Source organism: Brassica oleracea, chromosome C5 (assembly GCF_000695525.1).
Source record: "Brassica oleracea var. oleracea cultivar TO1000 chromosome C5, BOL, whole genome shotgun sequence".
NCBI classification, from domain to species: Eukaryota; Viridiplantae; Streptophyta; class Magnoliopsida; order Brassicales; family Brassicaceae; genus Brassica; species Brassica oleracea.
Window position 1 is genome coordinate 43,457,343 of NC_027752.1, and position 26,534 is coordinate 43,483,876.

Below are 26,534 nucleotides of genomic sequence, written 5' to 3' on the forward strand. Positions count from 1 at the left end.
ATTTTACTAAATTAATTTATTGGAACGATGCTCATGTATCATGAAAGAGAGTTTAACATACATTAATACAAATTTATAATGTGGTTATAAATTTTAAAACAACACTTAAGATTATAGGGTTCAATATATAAAGAATTTACCAAAATTTAATATTTTTGTAGAGGTTAACACATAGATTTTGAGAAAATTTCAAAAATATGATAATATTGTTTTAATGTATAGTTGCCTCGTGTACTAATATATGGTGATGGTCAAAGAGGTTTGTAACCTTTGTTGTCTTCATTTCTCTAGAGAATAGTGATTTTATAATGGTTAGTCCACTAATTTAGGGAGTATATGAAATTTTACTAAATTAATTTATAAAAAATGGAACGATGCTCATGTATCATGAAAGAGAGTTTAACATACATTAATACAAATTTATAATGTGGTTATAAATTTTAAAACAACACTTAAGATTATAGGGTTCAATATATAAAGAATTTACCAAAATTTAATATTTTTGTAGAGGTTAACACATAGATTTTGAGAAAATTTCAAAAAATATGAAAATATTGTTTTAATGCATAGTTGCATTCTACACTAAAATATGATGATGTTGAAAGAGGTTTAGAGCCTTTGTTGTGTCAGTTTTTCAAAAAAATAACGATTTTGTAATGATTATTCCAGTGATTAAGATAGTATTATGAAGTTTTACTAATTAATTAATAAAAAATTAAAACGATTCTCAGATACTATGAAAGAGAGTTTAACATACATTAATACAAATTTATAATGTGGTTATAAATTTTAAAACAACACTTAAGATTATAGGGTTCAATATATAAAGAATTTACCAAAATTTAATATTTTTGTAGAGGTTAACACATAGATTTTGAGAAAATTTCAAAAAATATGAAAATATTGTTTTAATGCATAGTTGCATTCTACACTAAAATATGATGATGTTGAAAGAGGTTTAGAGCCTTTGTTGTGTCAGTTTTTCAAAAAAATAACGATTTTGTAATGATTATTCCAGTGATTAAGATAGTATTATGAAGTTTTACTAATTAATTAATAAAAAATTAAAACGATTCTCAGATACTATGAAAGAGAGTTTAACATACATTAATACAAATATAGAATGTGGTTAGAAATTTTAAAACAACACTAAAAATTTTAGGCTTCAGTATATAGAGCGTTTAACGTAAAACTCAATATTTTCGTAGCACATAGATTTTGAGAAAAAATAAAAATATATAACAATATTGCTTTAATACATAATTGCCTCATGCACTAATATATGATGTTGGTCAAAGAAGTTTGGAACCTTTGTTGTCTCCATTTCTTTAGAAAATAACGATTTTATAATAGTTAGTCCACTAATTTAAGTAGTATATGAAATTTTACTAAATTAACTTATAAAAATTATTGAACAATGCTCATGGTTGAGTTTAGTATACATTAATACAAATGTAGAATGTGGTTAACACAGTTGATCAACATGAAGATTGATGATCTGATGACGTTAAACAACAACGAGAGCATGATGATCTGATGACAATCCTTGAGCTGAGATAATCCGGTTATTTAAATTCATTACAAAAATCGGACAAGTGTTTATATCACTGACGGAGAAGACTGAAAAAGATAGGTATTATGTTCTTTGGCTGTGAATCGAGTTGCTGAGATACACATGGACGCATCAGCTGAACCAGAAACACCATTGAGATATCAAGAACAATGGTTCCCAAATGTCAACTGAACCAATCCTATCCAACCACAACGAAGTCTTTGGCAGAGCAGCTTGTGAAATTCAAGTAAACTTCTCATTAAAAAACGATTACATAATGTCATAATCTAGCATCGGAAACAGTACAATAGACCAAGACAGGAAAGATAGCAACAACCAAACAGTGAATACACAAGAAAGAAAAAATAATACATTTCAAGTAAAGAACCTCAGACTCACAAGCCGTCTCCAAGTACTTCCAGAATCGATGATCCGAAAACAAGTGAACACCTCGTCAGCAACACTCAATCAAGATCCCTGGTGAGTGCAACGTCGAAGAACCGAAACAGTGCAAATGGTTTTTACATTAAGAAGAGAGCTGGAAACGGGCGCTTGGCTTTTTTCTTCTCCATCCCTATCAATACCCCAAAAGAGCATATAAATGATACTCCAAACACTTAATACAAAAAGACAGAACTGGGGGAGTAAGATGAAGATGAAACATGACTTACGAAGGTAATGTAATATAGAAAGGTCAGTCCAGCCAGGATAACAAACCCGATTTGAAACACGTTGTACCTGAGATTACACCAGATCGATCGCTCAATGAGACATGAGATGGCGCTATAACATAAGACTGTTATATGTTTAACCACTATTACTTACTTGTAGAGGTACTTAATTCCTCTAAGAGACTGCAACGTGTGACCGAAGATCTCTTGTGCAGCAGTGGCTTGTGCGTAATATCCAAAGGCAGTGGCGCAGAATTGAATCACACTGCAATATTAAAAGAACCACAGTTCAGATAGTGATGGCATGATCCTAGCTGGGAGAAGATAAAGAAGAGACCAGATGAACCAACCTGATGGAGCAAAGAAGAATGAGGCCAACATTGAAGAGGAAAGAGTTCATTAGAGTAGCTCCCCATCTGCAAACACGTTGATTAGAAGTTAAAGAAAAGGAAACGACCTTGGAGAATGATCAAAGACCGTTAAAACTATTAGGTGGGTTACTTCATTGGATGAATGGTAATGAAGACGAGCTTCAAACCCAGCATCATTGCCCCAGCGATGACAGCAAGTAGAAGGTAGAAACAGAAGAAAGCAAAGGCGGCAGTGCCTAGAAGACCTAGAGAATTACATACAAACAGCATAGAGTCAGACTGACACATAATGAAACCTTGTATAGATTTAACATAACAAGAACAGAAGTATTAACTTACCCCAAACGTCATCAAGCTTAATGAAAACCTCGTTAAGAAAAGGGGAGAGAGGAGGGTCCACAAGTAGATATATGATGATGTGTGCAACCCAAGCAATGGAAACGATCAATCTACAAAGACATAAACAAACAAAAAAACCATTAAAGAAGCTTAGCTAAGGATCTTCAGACCTCTATGAATGATTATATAACATTTAGCCAATAAACTAAGGCCATAGCACAACTGTAAATAAGATTATTTTTTAATAAATACTAACCCTATGATTCCAAGAATAAACTTGGCCAAGTATCCAAGTACAGTAAAAGCCCATGCAGTTTCTGCCTGAAAAGAACAAGGCAACATAAAAATTGGATAACTAAAATATTATAGATGAAGTTCTAAGATACAAACGTCTTACCTTCTCTCCTTGAGGATACGCTTCTTCTAAGAGGTTCACATCTTCTTCCAATTGGAGCAACTCCTGGAGGTTAACCACATTCAATTACAGGAATCAGGGGACATTAAGAAATTAAAATCCAATATCAAACACAGTAAAGCCGCCTACAAATCTTAGAGACTCTATATCATAACCAATTAAGCAGCAACCTTGAGATCAATTATGTACCTTTTCAACTGCTTTCACATTCTTCCTCCACTTCCTGCCTTTAGCACCATCTTTTTCTTCCTGGCGAAGTCCATCAGCTGCTTTCTTTAGTTCTCTAGCCTTTTTCCCTAGTTCAGTTGCTTCCTGTAAAACATTACGGAGTTTAGTTAGAAAATGAGAGTGGAAATGGCTCAAGATCTAGATGACATGCTTCCTGAGAAGAACAATAACCAAACCTTTATATATTGTGATCGAGTAATAACAGCCTTTGGTCGCCGGATGAAAGCAGTGATAAGTCCTAATGGTAGGGAGGCAATACCAACGCCACCGAATATCTAGAAACATAATTGAAAACAAATCAGTTATCATATATTTTGTGGGAGACTCAAAATCAAACACCGTGCACCACAAAGAATACAGAACTAGATGCATATCATGTGTTGAGAGCTTGTGTTAGTCAATGACGAATTCATATTGTAAGACAAGTCATACAAGACACTACTCAACATGATAGAACAATGCTCTTACCGTGAAAAGAACTGACCCAACAATTGTCGCAAGAGCGACAACGTATTCTGGAAAAGTAGTACGCATGGTCCACGTTTTCTCAGACGCGACGCTAGCTGTAAATGCTGAGCACTGCATCGATTAACCAGAGACAGAAGAAACAATGTTACAAGCTGAAACTCTCTATGGCATAAATGAATCATGATAACGCAAATATTTTACCTGGCGAGCGGTGTTACCAATACATGGTTGATTATTTGAAAATTGCCATGAAGTAGGGAAAGAGGTCGTCCCAGAAGCCAAGTGCCTGACAGTGAAGTCCACCTTTCCAATAACACCTAACATTGACGTAAAAGAGCATACAAAGAGTGAATCCAACATAAATTAAACACAATCACGAACTGCCCATATAAAATTCAATAACTATGAAGATAGATTTATAACTTCTGCAGGTAAGATAAAGATGTTATCAACAATCCTAAGCTATTCCTAGCACAAATATAACAAAATATCTCGACCTGAGGCCTAATTAGGTAATTTATCAGCTCAAACTTCAAAGAAATGCAGTCTAAAGACGTTAATTCACAGTGAAAATAAGATCAAAAACAGATGAACGTCCATAATACATGCTCACTAATGGTTTAAGTTATGACTTGAAGACTCTTGATAACAGAAGAGAAGCTAACCGTATAAGATTCCAAGCACCAGAGCACAAACAACAGCCGTGCTTACGACCCAAAGCAAGGAACTTTTTATCCTCTTTCCCAAACTCCTGAAGAGAAACAAAGCAAGCCCACAAAACTGTCAACAATACTCAATCAACAAAACACAAAAAGGTTATTAATTTCATAAAGACACGAACTTGTCCTGGTCGCCTTCATAGAAAAACATTGCGAAGGGGATGACAAAGAAGACGAGGATAGCGTCCACGATGTAAACGGCAAGCCATAGCTCCTTCATGGGCAAAGTGAGATTACAAGCACCGTTGTAGATAGCGTGCCGGCAAGCGTGCCGATTCGCCACGTCCGCCGGCAACATGAGAATCGAGATCATGGCGATGGAGAGGCCGAAGACGACGACGAATTTGGGGAAGTAGGCCTGGTTCGCGTCGTCTGGATGCTGGTAATTGACGAGGAGGTAGATGCTGGAGATGAAGACGATGACGCAGACGACGATCGCGACAATCACGAGAGCGAGGTTGAAATCGCCCATCGTGTGCAATGTACGAGGTCACCAATTCGAGAGATTCCGATTCAAAGAGCGATTTTGAAGACGCAGGAACCCAATTGGGAAAGCTAGGGTTTTCTCGGTGTTCGAATTTTGAAAATTGAATTTGGGGATTTTCGCAGATCTGACGGAGGAAGAGGAAGGTGATGAAACATTATTATTAAAATACATAATTGCCCTCGCTTTGGTTGAATTAATTACGTCGGAATAAGACAATAGTGCCAGATGGTTTTCGGGTGTAAACGTAATTGCCTATTTTGTCTGAAGACAATCTGTCCGAAGCAAAATGATTCATGTAATAAAACAATAAAACCGGTTCAATTGTGTAAAACCGGGCACATTTTTTACGAGAAAATAACAATATTTCATTCTTATTTAGTGAAATTCAACGGCTTTCTTTGCCAAAATTCGGCAACAATACAAGTAGTTTGAGGAAATAGTATGATGCGCCACCTATAGTTGCAAAACGAAGCTCTTCCGGACCTTCAATCTCCGGAAAATCTCCTTCGGTTGCTCGGTTAAACCCTCCGGTTAACCATCCTAAGCTTTTGTAACCTTCTCTGTGCAGCTTTGATATTGCCATCAACGACCTGAGGTTGTGAGAAAACCATATACATTAACCAAACAAAGCCGAACCGAAATCGAACTAGTTTAAGTTTGGTCAGTTTATGTCAAATCTATACCGGAGTCCTTCACCGCACGCGACAAGCACTTTACTCTTCTTGTCCGGGAAAGCCTCTACAACTTGGAGGGTAAACTCGTCATTAAACATGGTGAATCTCTGGCCCGTCCAAAGCCCAATGTATCCCAAATGGATCCATTTCTTAAGCAGCGTGATCGGCCCATTGTCTGGATCCTCCACGAACAGTGGCACGTGTAAGGATCCTTTCACATGTGCCTTTTCTCTTTCCCACGACGGTCTCACGTCTAACAGCACGTATCCCTCCGACGATACCAACGTTTTCGCTTCTCTCGGCTCCACCGCCCGGACCTCTCCGGAAGCTACTAGCTGCTGACCGGATACGGCGGAGATCACTGGTAATCTGTACGGTTTTCCGAGGCGTTGGTTTGGTACTACTAGTGGTGGCTTGAAAATACGGTTTGGTTGAGGAAGAAGAAGTGTCGTCATCTCTTAACTTTTTTTTCTAAAGGAAATTTAACTAACTTTTATGTTTTTGGATATTTTTCTTGCTGAGGAAGATTTACATTTATGATATTTTGCCAATCGTTTTGCGCCATTTGTCATACAGAGTGCTTCTATAGCCAATCGCTGTTTGCCATATGTCATACGAATAACAGTAATAGATAATAATAAATATGGGCCAAGCAATCATATATATGGGCCAAATAATAATGATTAGCATACATATGTCTTCTAAAATACAAAGCCCAATTAAGTGTGTTCGGTTGAGCTTGGTGTAAAGTATGTATAAGTCAAACCGAACCAGAATAACCGGCGGCAAAGAACAAATAACAAATAACAGAACCGCTTGGAGATAAATTGTCATGTGTCTTCTAAACATGATCGAGCTAAGTTTTAATTGAAGAAGATCGAGTTTGAGAACGAAGGAAGAGCAAGCAATGGGTGTCGATTATTACAAGGTTCTTCAAGTTGATCGGAACGCGAAAGATGAAGATTTGAAGAAAGCTTATCGCAAACTCGCCATGAAATGGCATCCCGACAAGAACCCTAACAGCAAAAAAGAAGCCGAAGCCAAATTCAAGCAGATCTCCGAAGCTTACGATGTAAATATTCTCTTACACAACTCGAATTTTTATTACATATGCAAGCAAAGTTCCAATTTTTCCGGGAATTTGAATTTGAGCAGTTTCGTTAGTTCCTCAATTCACTTCTCTGACTCAGTAAAGCTGATAAATTTACCAAATTTCAAAACTTTTTGGTGTACAAAACTGTTGATGATCTGTTCTTATGGTTGCATTGACCGAAGATTCTGAGCGACCCTCAGAAGCGAGCCATCTACGATCAATACGGAGAAGAAGGTCTAAACAGCCAGGCTCCGCCTCCCGGTTCCGGCGGCTTTCCGGGTGGTCCAAACGGAGGAGCTTCGTTCCGGTTCAACGGTAGAAGCGCTGACGACATCTTCTCGGAGTTCTTTGGAAGCTCAAGATCCTTTGGTGACTCACCGTTCCCGTTCCCGTTCCCTGGGGAAGTTTTCTCTTCTTATAGGTCAGCTAAAGGAGAAGCCTCTAACGCTGCTCCACCGAGGAAAGCTGCTCCTATAGAGAGACAACTACCTTGTAGTTTGGAGGATTTGTATAAAGGAACCACTAAGAAGATGAAAATCTCTCGGGACGTTATTGATTCCTTCGGGTACTTCCTTCAACTTTTTAGCTAGGCCTCTAATTTTCACATACATTGCTATGCATTTGCATTAATGTTTAAGAAACTACCTCCTTGTAGATTTAAGTTCCAAAACATTGATTTTCTGATAAAGTTTTACTTAGAGGTCGAGACTGGTTGTGTTCATTAGGCATGTGGGTTTGGTTAGTTCGGGTTATTCGGTTCGGGTAGTTCTTTGGCTCAACATAAATCTTACCGAATTAACCCAGAATAAATTTGGTTCCGGATAGTTTAGTTTTGGAAAACCTACCAAAGTTTTTTATTTCTGTTAGATTTTGGTTTAATTTTGTTAAAGTTTGGGATAAGTTCGGTTAAATTCGGCTAGTTCAGTTGGAAATTTGGTTAGTTTGGTTCAGTGTTTGGTATGGTTTGGGTATAATTTTCTTTTTATTAAATAAGAAAACTAAAGTAACCAATTGCCGAACCAAAAACCGAACCGAATCGAACCAAACTTCTAACCGAAATTTCGGTTTGGTTCAAAATCCTAGACCTGGTGTTCATCTTTGAGTTGTGTTGTTTCAGTATGCTAGAAACTAGTCCTTAGCCACTGTATAGATTCTGTTGGACTCATGACTCATGAACATTAAGTAATGTGAATTATGTTCCAATGCAGGAGACCCTCAACGGTCGAAGAGATCTTGACTATAGAAATCAAGCCTGGATGGAAGAAAGGAACAAAGATAACCTTCCCTGAGAAAGGAAACGAGCAGCGAGGAATCATACCGTCAGATCTTGTATTCATAGTTGATGAGAAGCCACACGCTGTGTTCAAGAGAGACGGGAACGACCTTGTGATCACGCAAAAGATCCCTCTCGTGGAAGCACTCATAGGCTACACTGCTCAGGTCACTACTTTGGATGGGAGAACGCTAACGGTTCCGGTCAACAACGTGATCAGCCCTTCCTATGAAGAGGTTGTGAAAGGCGAAGGCATGCCGATTCCTAAAGATCCATCAAGGAAAGGGAACTTGAGAATCAAATTCAACATTAAGTTCCCTTCTAGGCTGACAACAGAGCAGAAAACTGGAATCAAACGAATGTTTTCGTCTTCTTAGATAATTTAGTTTAAAAACGTTCCGTGTCTTTCTTCTACGTTTGTTTCAGTTATTTTGGTTGGATCTTTGGGCGGTCATTGTGATATGTGTAGGTGTGTGGCCGTGGGAGTGTTTTGTTTGAGAGATTGTAAGATATTAACAATGTAGTTCTTACTTCTCATTTCGATTTCTCAACGTTCTTCCCAGCTTTTTTTGTTCTTTGCTTACAAGTTATTAAATTAAATAAAATGTTTGGACAATTCTCTCGACAGTATTTTTTTTAATTTTTGTCACAAAAATAGCCTTAAAAAAATGACTAATTCTTTTTATTTTAAATTTTTTAATATTTATTTATTTATTTTTTAAATTTAAAACCCTAGTACATTTTTATTCTTTAATAAAATTTATTTTGATCATTTTCTTATTTGAGGAATATTTTTGTGACAAAAACTTAAAAATTGTTATCTTAGAAAATTTCTCTAAAATATAACTCAAAAAAGATTATTTACTTTTTTATAATTTGATCAGAGCTTTTATAAACTCGTGTTCTTCTCTATACAAAGCTCAACAAAAAAATTCCTAACATTATTCTGATAAAAACATTTCAATACAACCTTTTGTGTTTGTTCCAATGCTTAAGAAATTGCTAACTTGGTGAATAGGTGTTAATAAATTATTGATTTATTTTATATATTTTATATTTATATTAGATATTTATCTTTATTAAAATTATAAAATTATTTTGATAAATTATTCAAATTACATACACACACAAAAAAATGTGGTTTTGTACTAATATTATTACTTAACTTTACAAATATAAACAAATTTAAATCAGTTTGCGCTGATTTAAACTAATTTAAAATGGTTTACATCATTTGAATTGAATATTGTTTTTCCTAGGGTCGATTTGCCACTTAGCCGGACACCCCTAGACCAAATCTTTAGAACATTGGTTTGTTCTAACAATGTTCCCCATGTTTCTCTATGTAACTTGATTATCACGTGATTAGGGTTTAGAGAGTTAGAGTGGGTGAGAGTCGTGAATTTGTATGTGATATAAAACATGTTCCTGCAAAATAAGAAACATGGAAGCATGTTTTGGCATAAGAACACGAGACTTATAACTTTACAGTTTACACTTCGTTACTTTAAACGTGACGTCTCTAAATAAGTACCAAAGAACTCATCCACATTACCGTACAGCTCTCCTCTTTCTTGTCTTTGCTTCTTTGTGCTTAAGCATACTCTTTCTCTCCCTATTCATTTGTAATGTCGCAGCTGTATTCTTCAATGAAACCTACCCCAGTGCTGAAAGATGAGCTAGACATCGTGATACCAACGATTCGAAACCTAGATTTCCTCGAGATGTGGCGACCCTTCTTTGAACAATACCAATCTGATCATAGTTAAAGATGGTGATCCTTCAAGAACCATCAACATCCCTACAGGGTTTGACTACGAGCTCTATAACAGGAACGACATTAACAGAATCTTGGGTCCCAAGTCTTCTTGCATTTCCTTTAAAGACTCTGCTTGTCGTTGCTTTGGTTACATGGTCTCCAAGAAGAAGTACATCTACACCATTGATGATGATTGCTTTGTAAATGCCCCTCCTCTCTCTCTCTCTATACATATGTGTGTGTATATATTACTATGATCTCAAAGATGACAACAACTGTGCAATGTAGGTTGCAAAGGATCCATCAGGAAAAGAGATCAATGCACTTGAGCAGCATATCAAGAACCTCTTATCTCCATCAACTCCACATTTCTTTAACACACTCTATGATCCATACAGTGATGGAGCAGACTTTGTTCGTGGATACCCTTTTAGCATGCGTGAAGGAGCCATAACCGCGGTCTCTCATGGCCTCTGGCTCAACGTCCCTGACTATGACGCTCCCACACAGCTTGTGAAACCTCTTGAAAGAAACTCCAGGAAAGTTTATCTTTCAATTCAGCTACCAATTTTGTTATGCCTATCTTTTTTTGAAAGCTCTAATGATGAAGCAATGCTTCTTTTGCTATATGCAGGTATGTTGATGCGGTCATGACCATACCTAAAGGAACTCTCTTCCCTATGTGCGGCATGAACCTTGCTTATGATCGAGAGCTGATTGGTCCAGCTATGTATTTTAGACTCATGGGTGATGGGCAGCCAATAGGACGCTACGATGACATGTGGGCTGGTTGGTGTGTCAAGGTAAATGGTATAAACCACTAGCTACGCTGGTCAAATGCAACTCTTATTCATTGCTTTTTGTTCAATGGTTAAAACCACAAATGTAGGTGATATGTGACCACATGGGATGGGGAGTGAAGACTGGTTTGCCTTACATATGGCACAGCAAAGCCAGCAACCCATTCGTGAACCTAAGAAAGGAATACAATGGGATCTTCTGGCAAGAAGAGGCCATACCTTTCTTTCAATCAGTGACTCTTCCTAAAGAATGTGATTCAGTGCAGCAATGCTACATTGAGCTAGCTAAGCTCGTGAACGAGAAGCTTGGGAAGGTGGATCCTTACTTCATCAAGCTTGCAGATGGAATGGTCACTTGGATCGAAGCTTGGGAGGAGCTTAACGCTCCAAAAGGAACTGAGACCAATGCACCAAGGGTCACTGAATAAAGCTTGTGAGTCACATGTGTAGACTCCTCTGTTTCTCTTACTGATTCCTGCAGTTGCTATTGTATGCTCTATGTAACTTTGAATATTGATACCAATTCAATTCATGAGATTCATGAACACCAACGTCAATTGCATATACAAAGACAGATTTAGAAAAGACATAAAGATGGAAACATAAGAAGATAGGAGATAACGGCAAATCAGAGCTTAGAACTTATCAATCTCAACGCCATCTCTCAAAACCTCATAAGCATCACGGCTTCTGCTTTTCTTCATCCCTGCGGTGAAATGCACCTTTGAAGAGTCAGCAGAGATACTCGTGACTTTGACCCAAATCATTACTTTCGTTTTCATCCCTTCAACATCAGCTAGCTTTCCTTTCTCGAGAAACCCTGTAACCGTCGTGGTGAACCTCAAGACAGATGAGTCTTTGTATCCGACTTCGCAGATCGTTGGGATAAAGACGGTGAGTTTCCTGGTCTGTTCATTGAACTCGTAGTTGGTTGCGTCGCGTGGAAAGATCCCAACAGGCAAACCAAACTCCTTTAGTAACTCGGGTAATGGCTTCTGCATCTTCCCTGATAACCACAGGCAAATCAAACTCCTTTAAGTCAAACGGAAACAGCAAGAATGAGTAGGCATACACAAAAAAAGAACTGACCTTTGATTTTGTTCACCAGCCATTTTGTTCCTCCTTCGATGCTCGTGGACAGAGACTGGAAGAAAAAAGATGTTATTAATGAGTTAACAGGTAAGGTTTAATCATTAACATGACACAGTCAAAGAAAGAGGATTATCAAATATAAAAATTGAAAAATCTCTAGTAATAGTTTATCTACTCTTAAGATCTTCCTCCCTCTACACATCAATTCACCTAATAATATCATAAACGGCCCTCAAAATTGGAGAATTGTAGAAATTTTGTATACAATTGTGGTTCTAAGTGAAGAATCAGCGAGCTACACCCAGCTTAAAGCGACACAGATAAAAGTTGAGGAGGGATCTACATAACCGTAGATCCATCAAACAAAAGATGAAATCAAGAGCATCGGATAAAAGGAAGTAGTAGTGAGTGAATTAGAGACATTGAGAGAGAAAAGAGAGGTACGTTGATATCGTCGCCGACGGAATCGAGCTGCTTGTTAGCCTTCTTCCCTAGCCAGTACGATCCGACTTTGTTCAAGATCTGATCCATTCTCTCTCTCTCTCTCTCTCTCTCTCGCCGAGATCGGAGGAAGTGAAGCTTTTTCTCTATCACCGATTCGTTTTCTTTTACATCACTATAACAGCCAATTATATTTTGACACGTAGAAATGAGAAATAACTGATGTGGATTGCGGAACTAACAATTATTATTAGTTTCATAAACTTTGCTTAAAGGTTTTGGACTTTAGGAAATTGAAGAGGATATAGGCCTAGCCCAACTTCCCATAATGGGTTAACAAAATTTGTGACCATAATAAGACTACTTCATGATATTTTGGGATAAGTAATTATTCACTTAATTTTACAAAGATATTTTTTAAAAGAAAATCACACATATTAATATAATTAAATATATAATCATAATTTTAAGGATAAAATAAACAATTTCTTATAGATTTCAACCAATATATTGTCAACAAAAAGTTTAAATATTTAGAAATTGTTACTATTAATTAATAAAATATGCATTGAAGAGATTTTTAAAAAAAATTCTATTTAAATTTTAAGTTTTCACACACACACACACATATATCTAAATATATTTAATATATCATAAAATTAAATGTTGTGATTTTTTTATCAACATTTCACTAATTCACTATAAGTTTCAACCAATATTAGTTATAATTAGTGTCAATAAATAGTGTAGATATTTAGAATTTATTATTAGTAATTAATAAAATATTCATTGAAGGTGTTAAGGTTCTTTATAAAAATTTGAAAAAAAATTAAATTTTAAGTTTTCACATATATAAATATCTTTATTATATCATGAAAATTAAATGATAATAAAATTATTTTGTAATTATTTTTCATCTAAAGTTTCACTAACTCAAGAAACTAATTCAAATAAAGTAAAAAAGGAAAACCGGATATAACGGAAACTTAACTCACAAAATCCGCGGGAAATAAAACCGTTGAAGAAAACTTACTATATATAAAACTACTAAAAACACTATAAAAGAGATGGTTAATCAACATAACAGCCATACAATACAACCAAGGTAATCAATAAACACAAAACCACAAATACTCCCAAATTTGATTTGAACAACAAAGGAGCAAAGGCCAAGGACATGAATAATACCACCCACCAGCTGGTTATGCTCGGTTTAGTTCTGCATCATCAAGAGGGTTAAAAGTAAATTTTAAAACGGAAAGGAGAGAGAGAGAGAGAGAGAGAGAGAGAGAGAGAGAGAGAGAGAGAAGTGGAAAGAGAACGCAAATTCATTTTTGAAGACTTTTCCCCTTTGTCTCTCAAAAAAAAAACTAAATCCCAGTTTTCGCATCCACTGCCGCCACCACTTGCTTAACGCGCCTCCGTATCCCCTCCCAATCGCCGCCATCTCGATTCCTAGGGTTTCCGCCACCGCTTCTCTGTCCACCTGAGGTTTTTTTTATTCGAGCTGGATTATCTTCTCTTAAGCCGCTGGTGCAGTGGCTTTATTGATTGATTGATTGATCTAGCTTTCCCCAATCCGAACGAATAATCTAGGGCAGAGGATTTGATTTTGGTTTATTCCGGCGTGGTCTCCGATTTGGATGGCATTAGGAGACTTGATGGTATCTCGGTTCTCGCAATCTTCCGTTTCTTTGGCCTCCAATCACCGCTACGACGAAGAAGACGACGACTGTGTCTCCTCCACCGCTCACGGTGATTCGTCAGTCCCTTCGCGGAGGAAAGATTCCGAGGCCACCACGAGCAGTATCTACGGAAATGGCACGGAGGAGAGAGACGCCACCGCCACAGCCACCAGTATGGCTTACCTGCCTCAGACTATCGTGCTTCGAGAGGTTAGACACAACGCATCCGAGGCTTCTGCTCCCTTGGGGACTTCCGACGGCATTGCATTGGCTCCCAAATGGCGGCTTAAAGAGCGAGTAAGTTAACTGATCTAGAGTATAGCTTGTGGATTTGTTCTCTCTGTTTAGTGGTGTTGAGGATGAAAGAGGATCATAGAAAAACTACATTATCTGCTAGTGTACACTAGGTTGGGTGATAAATGTCACAGCAAACGAGGCATTTATTGAATCCGTTTGCAAATCTCATGTTATTTGCTGACTTTTAATTCTTCGTCTTTGCAGATGAAAACAGGATGTGTAGCTCTAGTACTGTGTTTGAACATTACTGTTGATCCGCCCGATGTTATTAAGATATCTCCGTGTGCTAGAATCGAGGCTTGGATAGGTTCAACCTTCTGCCAACTTAACCCTATATTACATAATTTCTTTTGTGTGTTTACACTTTTTCTTTCTCTTTTATTTGATGGCAGACCCATTTTCGATGGCCCCGCCAAAAGCTCTCGAGGCTATTGGAAAAAATCTGAGCACTCAGTATGAGCGATGGCAACCAAGGGTGATTATTTATTTCCCTGCAACCTTATTTGTTATTGTTTTGTCATGTTACGTTTTTCATTTTTGTGGTATTATCTCTCCCAGGCTCGATATAAGGTTCAGTTAGATCCGACGCTCGATGAAGTTAGGAAGCTGTGCTTGACTTGTCGGAAATATGCAAAGACCGAGAGAGTTCTATTCCATTATAATGGGCATGGTGTGCCAAAGCCTACTGCTAATGGTGAAATCTGGGTATTCAACAAGGTATGTTTTTTGCTAGCTTTTTTTTTTTGTCTACCATGCTCTTCTTCCTTTTCGTTTGCTACCACGTACTGATTGAACTCGTGTTTGAGTAGCATTATACGCAGTACATTCCATTGCCAATCAGTGAGCTTGATTCCTGGTTGAAGACACCGTCCATCTATGTTTTTGACTGCTCTGCTGCTAGGATGATTCTTAATGCCTTCGCTGAGGTAAAGGAAGCAACCACTTTACTCATGTTACACATCCTCCTGTCGAGTTTAAGACTTGGTTCTGCAATTGCCGCTCCATAAATTGATGAAAATTCATCTATTCTTTATGGCAGCTTCATGATTGGGGTTCTTCTGGTTCCTCTGGATCCTCAAGGGACTGCATTCTACTTGCTGCTTGTGATGTACATGAGACACTTCCTCAGAGCGTTGAATTTCCAGCTGATGTTTTTACTGCTTGCCTCACCACACCCATTAAAATGGCTTTGAAATGGTAAATCCTCTATTCATCTCTCACTTTTTTTTGCGTACTCAGATGTCTGTTTTCTTCCTACAAAACGTTTTTCATCAATCTACTTTATAGAGTCTTAGTTAGCATATTCTTGCTTCATCATGAGGTAACATCAAAACATCAGCTACGGAGGTTGTGCAGTTTCAGTTCTAGACTGCTGTACTATTAACTACTTTATATGGAACGTGTTTGATTTATGTCCATGTGGGACTATGCCGTTCAGTTTAGCTTGCAGCTTTCATAAAAGCTTTCGATTGCAGGTTTTGCAGGCGTTCTCTCTTGAAAGAAATCATTGATGAATCACTTATTGACATGATTCCGGGCCGCCAAAATGACCGTAAGACATTGTTAGGAGAGTTGAACTGGATTTTCACAGCAGTGACGGATACAATTGCATGGAATGTGCTTCCTCATGGTATTTCTCCAAAATTTCTGCATGATGTATTAAGGCCAATCCTCTTTAACTTGATTTGTTTGTTTTTCAGTGTCCCTCATGAGTGTTAGTTTTACCCTGCAGAACTTTTCCAGAGATTATTCAGACAGGATTTGTTGGTCGCTAGCCTTTTCCGAAATTTCTTACTTGCTGAGAGAATAATGCGGTCCGCAAATTGTAATCCAATATCTCACCCAATGCTGCCTCCTACGCATCAACATCATATGTGGTATCCTCGAAGAACCATATTCCTTCGTTAGATAAAGTGTTACGCGTCTAGATTTTTCCTCAGCTAGTTGTTACTTTTCAGGGATGCATGGGACATGGCTGCTGAAATCTGCCTTTCTCGCCTTCCCCAACTTGTTCGGGACCCAAACACAGAGTTCGAGGTTTGTTTTGCCTCATGTAGTTTCCTTTTAATTGTATAAGACGGAGCCTGTTATGATAATACTTTCTTCTTTCTTTTTCTAGCCAAGTCCTTTTTTTACTGATCAACTGACAGCTTTTGAGGTGTGGCTTGATCATGGATCTGAGCTTAAGAAGCCACCAGAACAGTTGCCTATTGTTCTTCAGGTGCAACCTAAATCTCTGTATTTTTTTCCATTTTTGTTGTGTGTGTGTGATAGAGAGAGAGAGAGACAGACAGACAGACATATTGAATCCTCATTTTTCGCACAGTTTTGAGTAGATTTGTGTCAAGGGACATTACCTGGCTTCCCTCTGGACCTTCCATCATTATTTTGTAGATTACGATCATAGCGTATTTATAGACTCTGATTTGCTTCAGGTGTTACTTAGCCAATGCCATCGGTATCGTGCTCTTGTACTTCTTGGAAGATTTCTTGATATGGGTTCATGGGCCGTGGATCAGGTATACTTCTACATTTGAACTCTCTTTCCCTGTGGCGTACAAAGAATATTTTCTGGTTGTCCTTACACGTGAAGTGAAAATTCCTCTAGGCTTTGTCTGTTGGAATATTCCCATATGTGCTGAAGCTTCTGCAAACAACAACAAATGAGCTAAGACAGATCCTTGTTTTCATATGGACAAAAATTCTTGCACTTGATAAGGTAAAGTCTTTTGCGTTTAATCGGAAGATGATTGTAGCTTGTCATGCATCTGCGTTTTGTTTTACAAATTAATGCTAGTTCCTATTATGGCTATCTTCTTAGTTCTTACTGTGTATCTGCTGTTTATCGAGAGTGACTAATGGAAAAGACATTATGTTTTTCATCTAGTTATTCAGAGATGAATGCTGAATGACATCAGATTAAGTTGTTTATCTCTGACCATCACACTTTCGTGTTGCTTAAGCTTTTTCTACGTCTTTGGATTATTCCAACATTGACTTGTCTCTGTTTGTTTACAGTCATGTCAAATTGATCTTGTGAAGGATGGGGGGCATACATACTTCATAAGATTTCTGGATAGCTTGGATGCAATTCCAGACCAACGAGCTATGGCTGCTTTTGTTCTATCTGTCATTGTGGACGGACACCGACGAGGCCAGGAAGCATGTCTTGAAGCTAATTTAATTGGTGTTTGTCTGGGGCACCTTAAACTATCCAGACCAAGTGATTCTCAGCAAGAAAAGTTTCTACAATGGCTTTGTCTTTGTCTTGGAAAGTTGTGGGAAGATTTTACGGAGGCCCAAATAATGGGTAGGGAGGCAAATGCGTTTAAAAAGTTGGCACCTCTTCTTTCCGAGCCCCAACCTGAGGTGAAGCTCAAATTTCTGTATATTATCCTTCTTTTAGCATTGTAATTTCTGACCACTTTCTCTTACAGGTAAGGGCTGCTGCTGTTTTTGCCCTGGGTACCTTACTTGATATTGGGTTTGGTTCAAGTAAAAGTTCTTTGGAAAATGAATTTGATGATGATGAAAAGATTAGAGCAGAAGAAGCTATCATTAAAAATCTCTTAGATGTAGTTTCAGATGGGAGTCCACTTGTCCGGTCAGAGGTTGCTGTAGGTACGCACAGCATGCAACTCTTGAACATTCATGATCGTGTGTTTGTGGGTTCCTAATTAGCGTTTGAGTCATTTAACTTCAAACAAAAAAAAATCTAACCTAATGGAAAACCATATTGATTTTTATTTGCTGAATTTAATAATTACCATTCACATAGACAGCCAAGTTTATCTGTTGCCTTTAGTTGGAGCTACTGATAGTTTATTAGTCGATACAACCATATAATCATATTGTCCCTCGTTTAGAGAGTTCATATATAGTTTTGTGCATTGTCAAATATCTGTCTTTGTTCAGTCTGCATATACATCTGAACCTTATGCTTGCTTATTTTAAATTTTTCCTATTTGATCCCGAAGCCCCTGTTGTTAATGTCTCTACAGCTCTTGCACGTTTTGCCTTTGGCCACAAAAAGCACCTAAAGTTAGCCGCAGCTTCATATTGGAAGCCTCAGTCAAGCTCTTTGCTTACTTCTCTCCCTTCAATCGCTAAACTCCATGAAGCTGGGAATGCAACGATTGTTTCTTTACACATGAGTCCTCTGACTAGAGCTAGCACTGAAAGCCAACCAGTTGCTCGTGAGGCGAGGATCTCAAGCAGCCCTCTCAGCTCGTCTGGGCTAATGCATGGATCTCCATTATCTGATGATGGTATCATGCATGACAGTGTCAGCAATGGAGCTGTCCATCAGCAAAGACTGTTTGATAACGCTGTTTATTCGCAGTGCGTTCGATCTATGTTTGCATTAGCTAAAGACCCATCTCCACGAATTGCAAGTCTCGGGCGGCGTGTGCTTTCTATCATTGGAATCGAACAAGTTGTTGCGAAGCCCTCGAAGACCACTGGCCGATTAGGGGAAGCTGCAACAACATCTAACACTCCTCTTGCTGGCTTATCTCGTTCATCCTCATGGTTTGATATGCATGCAGGTAGCTGTTTTTGATCATAAAATTTTAGAAGTTTTGCTTAATTCAGAAGGCTGTCCGTTTGTGAGTTTTGATCTTCCACTGTTGTTGACAACAGGTAATATGCCCTTAAGTTTTAGGACTCCTCCGGTCAGCCCTCCTAGAACAAACTATCTACCTGGACTGAGGAGAGTTTGTTCGTTAGAGTTCAGGCCCCACCTGACGGGTTCACCAGACTCGGGGTTGGCTGATTCATTTTTAGGCGCCAGTGGATCTGAACGGAGTTTGCTCCCACTATCAACTATCTACAACTGGAGCTGTGGCCACTTTTCTAAACCGCTTCTTTCTGAAGCTGATGATAGTCAAGAGATAGATACCAAAAGAGAAGAGAAAGAAAAATTCGCACTTGAGCATATTGCAAAATGCCAGCACTCTTGTAAGTACTTTTTCTCTTTTATCTCTGAAATTTTTTCTGTGCCTATGCTAGTCACTTGAACTGACTTATAACATTTTAACTTGACCAGCTATTAGCAAGCTCAACAATAATCCTATTGCCAACTGGGATACAAGGTTTGAAACGGGAACAAAGACCGCTCTTCTTCACCCTTTCTCTCCTATTGTAGTTGCTGCAGACGAGAATGAACGGATCAGGTATGCAAGTTTCTTCAGAGCAGATTTAAAATTTGGATCTTCGATCAACTTCTTGCGTTAAGGTTAACCTTATGGTAGGAAAATTGCAGTCTAGTTCCCTCAAAACAAAAGGTGTTCCCTTTCGAAGCTAGATATATCATTAGTTGAAACTGTTCTTAAAATTTGATTGTCTCTCTTTTTGACATTTTTTTAAATCGAGATGCCTCTACTGCACTAAGTACTTTACTGTATTATCCTCTCAGAGTCTGGAATTATGAGGAAGGAACTCTTCTCAATGGCTTTGACAATCATGATTTTCCTGACAAAGGAATTTCAAAGCTCTGCCTCGTCAATGAACTTGACGACTCTCTGCTCCTTGTTGCGTCATGTAATATTCACAACTCTTTCCCACTGTTTGCAAATTGATTGATTATAGCTGCTGAGAAATGGCAGTTATGTCTTACACTAGCTTTTGGAATTATCTTTAGGTGATGGGTCTGTCCGGATATGGAAAAACTATGCAACAAAGGGTAAACAGAAGCTTGTAACGGGGTTTTCTTCAATCCAGGGTCACAAGCCCGGTGCACGTGACTTGAACGCTGTTGTGGACTGGCAACAACAGTCTGGCTGTCTGGTGTGTGATTGCTTATTCTTTTTGTTTTCCAAGTTACCTTAGCCTTTTTATTGTTATTTATGGATTAATGGTATTTAACAGTATGCTTCTGGGGAGGTGTCAACAGTCTCACTTTGGGACCTTGAGAAAGAACAACTTATCAGATCTATTCCCTCTGAGTCAGAATGCGGAGTTACAGCACTTGTAAGTCGACATGAATAGCCTTCTTCTTTATAACATAAAAACCACGCTAGAATATCGGGATTTATATGATCGATTAAACGCTTTAGAATGTCGTGATTTGTAGTCGGCTTCTCAAGTGCACGGGAGTCAACTTGTTGCTGGTTTCGCTGATGGATCTTTGAGACTCTATGATGTTCGGTCGCCTGAACCGTAAGTTACTTTGTTCATTTACAAATTCACACAAGAGAACTCCAATTATAACGAAAATGAGAACACCAAACTTTGTTTGGATACATCACCTAATATCATTTTCTTTCATATTGAAGGCTTGTCCTTGCGACACGGCCTCATCAGAAAGTTGAAAGAGTGGTTGGACTCAGTTTTCAGCCTGGACTTGATCTCTCAAAGGTTTGAACTGTCAGGTGTTTTTCAATTCTTTGTCGCTTTCCCGAGGCCAATGTCTATTCCTCTTTTTTTCCCAGGTGGTGAGTGCATCACAGGCTGGTGACATACAGTTCCTTGACCTTAGAACATCAAGGGACACATACCTGACGATTGATGCTCACAGGGGTTCACTCACAGCCTTAGCTGTTCACAGACACGCTCCAATAATCGCGAGCGGATCTGCAAAACAGCTAATTAAAGTGTTTAGCCTTGAAGGAGAACAACTAGGAAGAATCCTCTACTACCCTTCCTTCATGGGTCAGAAGATTGGTTCAGTGAGTTGCCTCGCTTTTCATCCCTACCAGGTTCTTCTTGCAGCTGGAACTGTGGACTCGCTCGTCTCCGTATACACCCACGACAACTCGCAAGCACGATGAGTCGCACACACCATAAGTGAAAAAAAACGTTTCTCTTGTGATTAAAACATAAGCAAAAAAAAACAAGTCTAGGCCGTGTTGGGGTAAAGTGGGTGTGGTTTATATTTATTCGTTAAGCCTCCGTGGAAGTGTTAGAAAGAAGATCGCAAGTTAACAGCTAATGAAGGAGGAGGCTTCACTAAATAAGTTACTATGCAATGCACATAAATTGTGTCTGTAAATAGTTTCTCTGCTTTGCTGTTCTTTATAATTATGTTTCCTTGTGTGATTTTCTTTTATTTTTCATTATTGGTTTCATGTGTAAAAAAATGGTTAAAGTAATGGTGAAAACAAGTTTGCATTTTCGTGATATTTATTTCAAAGGATAGTAGTATACTGAAAAGTTGTGCGCTGTTTTGTTTAGGTTACACTTGAATATCAGTTGGAATTTGGAAATATGCATTAATAATCAATAAAAATATTCAAATGATCGTGAATTTGCTAGAAACGAATTGAAGAAGCTACGCATGGAGTACTGCCGAGTACTTAGGCAGGAGTGACGATAACCCCACTTTGATCCACAACCATAGCAAAACTCAAAACCACACCTACAAAAATAATCCAATGAGCAAAATAATAAACAAATTAAAAACATGCATAATATAATGATTTGATGGCGATGAAGGTGACTGACCTGCAACTTATATGCATACAACCAACGAGTTTCTCAACGTAGAAGTTGCAACTAGGACACCTCCTCCACTGCTTCTTCTTAGCCAACTGAATCAACAATTTATCAACATTCTTCTTCTTTTCTTTCCGTTTGGCTATGTTTAATTTTCCATTCAAAATTACGCGACACTTCTTCTTAGTCTTACCAACTCTCTGAAACTCCTTGCACCCAATCCTTTCGTGCCATGTCACTTTACACTGAGCGCAAAACAGTCTGTGACAAGACGGACACTCCGTCATCGTCACTTTATCATCACCACCCTCCACCACCAGCATCGCCGAGCAGCTTTCGAACGGACAGTAGACTTTCCCCGACGACATGAACAACGACTCGCACAAAGCTTTGTCCCATCTCTCCATCAAATTCCTTGGAATCAGATCTCGACATGTGTTTGGCTCTATCAGGTGAGGGCAATCCACGTCAGGACACTTGATTCCAGCTACGTTTTCTCCTATCTTGGTCTCTACGTAACGGACCGTGCACTCGGTGCAATAGGAGTGAGTGCAGTTACCTCGGAACATGTCGGAAGGAGACTTCTCGTCCATACATATCATACATAACATGCTAGATGGTTCTACGGGTTCGTTCCCTGCTTTTATCTCCGGTTCTTCTTCCTCGTGCTTGATACGCAAGGTAACATGCCTTTGGGGTTGGGGATGATGGTTAATCTCCTCCTCCATCGAAGTGACCAAAGAAGAAACCAGAGCTTCTTGGAGATGCAGATTTTTGACATAGTTTACGTCGCAGGGTGGGAAAACTCTGTTGTAATCGTATAATTCATCCTGGTCGTAGTAATAATCTACCATCCTTGTGCGTGACGTTGATGATGATGATGAAGAGAAGCAGGTTCCCATTAAATCACTGTCTTTTGCTTTCTCCTCTTTTGTCTTGACTTTGAGTTAGGTCTACGAATTTAGGTTAAATACTAGCTTATTTTAGAAGGTATCTGCAAAATTAGATGAATGGAAATTTTCTTTCGATTTTTGTAATTGATCTTTTTTTACACGAGCATATATTTTTGCGTATAACTGAATATGTTAACATCTGCGTTTAAGAACTGTTTGGAAACAATAATAGCAGTATATTTATGAATTGTTTGGAAACATAGATATAACAATATAAAAAAAGTATATTATCCTTTTAGTAATTTTCTTTAAAAATATACAATCAAATAATTTTATATATTGTTAGCATCAATGATTTTTTTCAAATGACCATATATCTTAACAAAATGGTTTTAAAGTAAAAAATTAATTAAATTTACCTGTAATTAATTATACATATATAAATTAATACAAATAATATGATATGAAATAAGTGTAAAATTATTTTTAACATTTCATAAATATTAAAACATATCAATTTCCCTGTCCAAATATAAGTACTCCATTTATATTATATATAATTACTATTTTGAAACTGTAAATATTAATGTACATGAATAATATAAAACTGACATAAAAATAAATAAAACTTTAAATAATTAATTATTTATTAAATTACTAATAATTTTTTATGTGCTAAAAATAAATTAAGTACAAAACAACAATCAATAATGATAAAATAGTATATAATAAGAAACAAGACAACTTTCAATATAAATAATAATCCACCACTAATACAACAATTTTTATGTTTTTAAAAGTTAAAACAAATATCTACACGGGTGTGCGGATCAAAATCTAGTTGCATATTAAAAGTTTACCTTTTCTTGTTTATGAAGTTATATAACATTTTCATTAGTTATGAAAATAATGTTGATATTACTGATTTGGTTAATGGTTCGTTAATATATTAAATATAGAGATTTTCAACATTGTTGAAATAAAGTAACTTTTTATAAAACGATTCATCAAATTAAATTATTTGTATCTTTATAAGACAAATATAAAATTATTGGTTTTATGGGTTGTAGTTATTGTAATAATTCTCGTAGTGTATTACTCCATCTGTTTTTAATGCTTGACTTTTACAAAAAATTAATTGTTCCAAATTAGATAATGTTTTTAAGTTTCAATGTAAAATTAATTTATTTTTTTATGTTATATAATTGTTTATTCTATGTAATTTATTTTATCATTTGTTGGATTGTGGTTAGATAAACTATTAGTGATATTTTTTACAAAAATATATAAGAAATTAAAAATACTTCTTAATCTATATATGTGCAATAATAAACCGCCAACTATTAAAAAAGAGGGATATAAAATAAAAATTCAGTATCAAAAATATTCTCATTAATAAATATGGACGAAAGATCATATAACTAATGGGATTGCACATATAAAACAAGGGCTATCTGCAAAATTGATTCAAAACTCAAAATCAATTACAAAACTAATATATGATTTTTTGGAACTTTCATTTGTCCTATCCAACCCAAAAATTTGGATTATTCACAAAAATACAAAATCCTTTGTGTTTAATAGATCCTCTGCTGTTATAGTTGATCTTGAAGAACATGTAAGCTTATTATATACTATTAACGAGTATTAGTAAGCTTATTTCATTTGAACATTCATTGGTTGTCAATGTGGTCGTGGGATCCTTATCCTGATCTTCGTGATCTTATCTTCATTGAAGATCCCCAGGTTACCAATTTCTCTTCAGGCGGTCGGATTATTGTGTCGAGTGGTGGTTCTATTTTTCTTCAAAACCATTCTCCTATGTCTGCCCCAGAAGGTTGTGAAGTTATGGTTCCGGTTGGAGGCGTAGCTGAATTCCACATCTCGGCCGATGATATCGACACATTACTGCTCTGACTATGTTTCACATCCTCTGAGGATCATACCTTCTTACTTTTGCATATTTTAATACCATAATCGTTTTCTTCACACCTATGTTTGCTTAAAGTCGGTTAATATTTTTACTTAGGCATATGTTTGTTTGAAGTCGGTTAGTATTTTTACTTAGACCTTCAAAGTTTTATTATATTAAGGAGAAAACAACCATAAAAACTTTGAACTCATGTTTGAACCAAAAAAATATTCCAACTTTTAAATATTGGTCATTTTAACTTTTATTTTTTTTGTTGACTATGACATTTTAAAAACCTAGAAAGTCAATTGTTAAACCCGTAAACATTTGTTAACTCACTAAACAACGTCGTTTTAAAAACTGATTAAACATTAATGAAATAGTGTCGTTTTAGATCTGTAAGCATTTAAATCATCTTCTCTTTCGCGAACCTAAATTTTCTAATTCTCTAATCTTTCAATCTTCCAATCTCCAAAACCAAGAGCCATTGATAATGCAAAGGATGTACTTTGGGTTCATCGTAGTGAGAGATCTTAAGTGGAAAGTGTTAGGAAATCTATGATTGAACAACAAAATCAAGTCGGTGAAGAAGGTGATAATGAAAATGATAGTGAGACTAATGAAAATGATAATGAGGCTGAGAATAATGGTAGTTGTGTCGAAAAAGATTTTTTAAGTAGTATTTAAAATGATGTCGTTTAGCAAGTTAACAGACGTTTACGGTTTAATAGTTGACTTTTCAAGTTTCTAAAATGGTCAAGTCAACAAAAAATAAAATTAAAAATGGCCAACATTTAAAATTGGGGTATTTTTTTGGCTCAAACACAAGTTGAAGGGTTTTTTTGGCTTTGATTTGAAAGTTCGGGATTTTATTGGCAGTTTTCTCGTTTTATGGGTTGTAGTTATTGTAATAATTCTCGTAGCGTATTACTCTATCTGTTTTTAATACCTGACTTTTACAAAAAAATCGTTTTTCCAAATTAGATAATGTTTTTAATTTTTACTGCAAAATTAATTTAATTTTTATGTTATATAATTCTTTATACTATGTAGTTTATTTTATCATTTGTTGAATTGTGGTCAGATAAACTATTAGTGATATTTCTTAAAAAATATATAAGAAATTAAAAAACTTGTTAATCTATATGTGTGCAATAATAAAACGCCAACTATTACAAAAAATAGGAATATGAAATAAGAATTCAGTATCAAAAATATTCTCATTATACAATAAATGGGGTTGCACATACGAGTATTGGGGAAAAAAATCTGAAATCACAAATTCACAATTGGTCTCCGTCTGTCTCTCGAGTCTCGACTTGCCTCTCCGCCTCGTCTCTCCATCTCTCGAGCAGTGTCTCTCCACCTCGTCTCTCCATCTCTCGAGCAGTGTCTCTCCACCTCGTCTCTCCATCTCTCGAGCAGTGTCTCTCCACCTCGTCTCTCCATCTCTCGAGCAGTGTCTCTCCACCTCGTCTCTCCATCTCTCGAGCAGTGTCTCTCCACCTCGTCTCTCCATCTCTCGAGCAGTGTCTCTCCACCTCGTCTCTCCATCTCTCGAGCAGTGTCTCTCCACCTCGTCTCTCCATAGTTTATGTAAATGTCTTTAATCTCTTTTGTTCAGATGGATGGTGATACGTTGAACCTTAATGATGATGATTATTTGAGCGATTCTAGATTTGATGGGTTTGCGATTCTAGATTCAACGTTTACTCATGATTTCTCTATTGAACGTTTACTCATGAGTTTGTATAAATGTGTTGTCTCATTTGTCTCTAATGGTTTTCTTTAATCTCTTTTGTTCAGATGGATGATGAAACTTTGAACCTATATGATGATGATGATGATGACTATTTGAGTGGCAATGAGATGATGGATCAGAATGAAGATGGTTATGATTCTGTACAAGATGATTCTACAAGTGCGGCTAG

General features: G+C 37.0%; 5 protein-coding genes and 1 pseudogene across 5 annotated transcripts; 2 read left to right on the forward strand and 4 right to left on the reverse strand.

Annotated features, from left to right (window-relative positions):
* Positions 1–1,789: 1,789 nt before the first annotated feature.
* LOC106295646 (LIMR family protein At3g08930-like) lies at positions 1,790–5,392 on the reverse strand. The gene is made up of 14 exons (XM_013731606.1): positions 4,886–5,392; positions 4,710–4,795; positions 4,246–4,361; positions 4,045–4,155; positions 3,753–3,851; positions 3,538–3,660; positions 3,331–3,393; positions 3,190–3,254; positions 2,934–3,043; positions 2,725–2,839; positions 2,574–2,639; positions 2,378–2,488; positions 2,224–2,290; positions 1,790–2,126 (listed from the first exon to the last, which is right to left on the reverse strand). The coding sequence occupies exons 1-14, from the start codon at positions 5,233–5,235 to the stop codon at positions 2,079–2,081; spliced, it is 1,530 nt and encodes a 509-aa protein (XP_013587060.1). The 5' UTR covers positions 5,236–5,392; the 3' UTR covers positions 1,790–2,078.
* Positions 5,393–5,571: 179 nt separating this feature from the next.
* Positions 5,572–6,426, reverse strand: LOC106295647 (rhodanese-like domain-containing protein 10). Its single transcript, XM_013731607.1, has 2 exons — positions 5,934–6,426; positions 5,572–5,840 (listed from the first exon to the last, which is right to left on the reverse strand). Exons 1-2 carry the CDS (start codon positions 6,377–6,379, stop codon positions 5,636–5,638), a joined length of 651 nt encoding a protein of 216 aa, XP_013587061.1. The 5' UTR covers positions 6,380–6,426; the 3' UTR covers positions 5,572–5,635.
* Positions 6,427–6,720: 294 nt separating this feature from the next.
* LOC106295875 lies at positions 6,721–11,292 on the forward strand (annotated as a pseudogene).
* A 54-nt stretch (positions 11,293–11,346) lies between these two features.
* Positions 11,347–12,512, reverse strand: LOC106295876 (uncharacterized protein At5g01610-like). The gene is made up of 3 exons (XM_013731868.1): positions 12,386–12,512; positions 11,939–11,993; positions 11,347–11,855 (listed from the first exon to the last, which is right to left on the reverse strand). Exons 1-3 carry the CDS (start codon positions 12,470–12,472, stop codon positions 11,485–11,487), a joined length of 513 nt encoding a protein of 170 aa, XP_013587322.1. The 5' UTR covers positions 12,473–12,512; the 3' UTR covers positions 11,347–11,484.
* Positions 12,513–13,670: 1,158 nt separating this feature from the next.
* LOC106295093 (regulatory-associated protein of TOR 1-like) lies at positions 13,671–21,489 on the forward strand. Its single transcript, XM_013730879.1, has 23 exons — positions 13,671–14,364; positions 14,569–14,671; positions 14,757–14,839; positions 14,923–15,081; positions 15,174–15,290; positions 15,404–15,561; positions 15,840–15,994; positions 16,097–16,241; positions 16,323–16,401; positions 16,484–16,585; positions 16,800–16,883; positions 16,973–17,083; positions 17,383–17,733; positions 17,802–17,985; positions 18,366–18,911; positions 19,006–19,323; positions 19,412–19,538; positions 19,781–19,905; positions 20,006–20,151; positions 20,233–20,334; positions 20,438–20,523; positions 20,640–20,721; positions 20,796–21,489. Exons 1-23 carry the CDS (start codon positions 14,026–14,028, stop codon positions 21,132–21,134), a joined length of 4,041 nt encoding a protein of 1,346 aa, XP_013586333.1. The 5' UTR covers positions 13,671–14,025; the 3' UTR covers positions 21,135–21,489.
* Positions 21,490–21,582: 93 nt separating this feature from the next.
* Positions 21,583–22,652, reverse strand: LOC106292392 (E3 ubiquitin-protein ligase RNF14-like). Its single transcript, XM_013727983.1, has 3 exons — positions 21,969–22,652; positions 21,808–21,920; positions 21,583–21,721 (listed from the first exon to the last, which is right to left on the reverse strand). The coding sequence occupies exons 1-3, from the start codon at positions 22,650–22,652 to the stop codon at positions 21,583–21,585; spliced, it is 936 nt and encodes a 311-aa protein (XP_013583437.1).
* Positions 22,653–26,534: the final 3,882 nt, after the last annotated feature.

What these genes read in the sequence shown, in the direction of transcription:
- LOC106295647 (XM_013731607.1), bottom strand. Translation starts at nt 6,379, where the DNA reads ATGACGACACTTCTTCTTCCTCAACCAAACCGTATTTTCAAGCCACCA. An exon ending in GCGTGCGGTGAAGGACTCCG is followed by an intron (nt 5,841 to 5,933) that starts GTATAGATTTGA and finishes TCACAACCTCAG; the next exon opens with GTCGTTGATGGCAATATCAA.
- LOC106295876 (XM_013731868.1), bottom strand. Translation starts at nt 12,472, where the DNA reads ATGGATCAGATCTTGAACAAAGTCGGATCGTACTGGCTAGGGAAGAAG. An exon ending in CCGTCGGCGACGATATCAAC is followed by an intron (nt 11,994 to 12,385) that starts GTACCTCTCTTT and finishes TTTTTCTTCCAG; the next exon opens with TCTCTGTCCACGAGCATCGA. An exon ending in GCTGGTGAACAAAATCAAAG is followed by an intron (nt 11,856 to 11,938) that starts GTCAGTTCTTTT and finishes TGTGGTTATCAG; the next exon opens with GGAAGATGCAGAAGCCATTA.
- LOC106295093 (XM_013730879.1), top strand. Translation starts at nt 14,026, where the DNA reads ATGGCATTAGGAGACTTGATGGTATCTCGGTTCTCGCAATCTTCCGTT. An exon ending in ACCCAAACACAGAGTTCGAG is followed by an intron (nt 16,402 to 16,483) that starts GTTTGTTTTGCC and finishes TTCTTTTTCTAG; the next exon opens with CCAAGTCCTTTTTTTACTGA. An exon ending in TCTGCTCCTTGTTGCGTCAT is followed by an intron (nt 19,906 to 20,005) that starts GTAATATTCACA and finishes AATTATCTTTAG; the next exon opens with GTGATGGGTCTGTCCGGATA.
- LOC106295646 (XM_013731606.1), bottom strand. Translation starts at nt 5,235, where the DNA reads ATGGGCGATTTCAACCTCGCTCTCGTGATTGTCGCGATCGTCGTCTGC. An exon ending in CTCGATCACAATATATAAAG is followed by an intron (nt 3,661 to 3,752) that starts GTTTGGTTATTG and finishes AATGTTTTACAG; the next exon opens with GAAGCAACTGAACTAGGGAA. An exon ending in GGAATTAAGTACCTCTACAA is followed by an intron (nt 2,291 to 2,377) that starts GTAAGTAATAGT and finishes GTGTAATCTCAG; the next exon opens with GTACAACGTGTTTCAAATCG.
- LOC106292392 (XM_013727983.1), bottom strand. Translation starts at nt 22,652, where the DNA reads ATGGTAGATTATTACTACGACCAGGATGAATTATACGATTACAACAGA. An exon ending in AGACTAAGAAGAAGTGTCGC is followed by an intron (nt 21,921 to 21,968) that starts GTAATTTTGAAT and finishes AAAGAAAAGAAG; the next exon opens with AAGAATGTTGATAAATTGTT. An exon ending in TGTATGCATATAAGTTGCAG is followed by an intron (nt 21,722 to 21,807) that starts GTCAGTCACCTT and finishes TTATTTTTGTAG; the next exon opens with GTGTGGTTTTGAGTTTTGCT.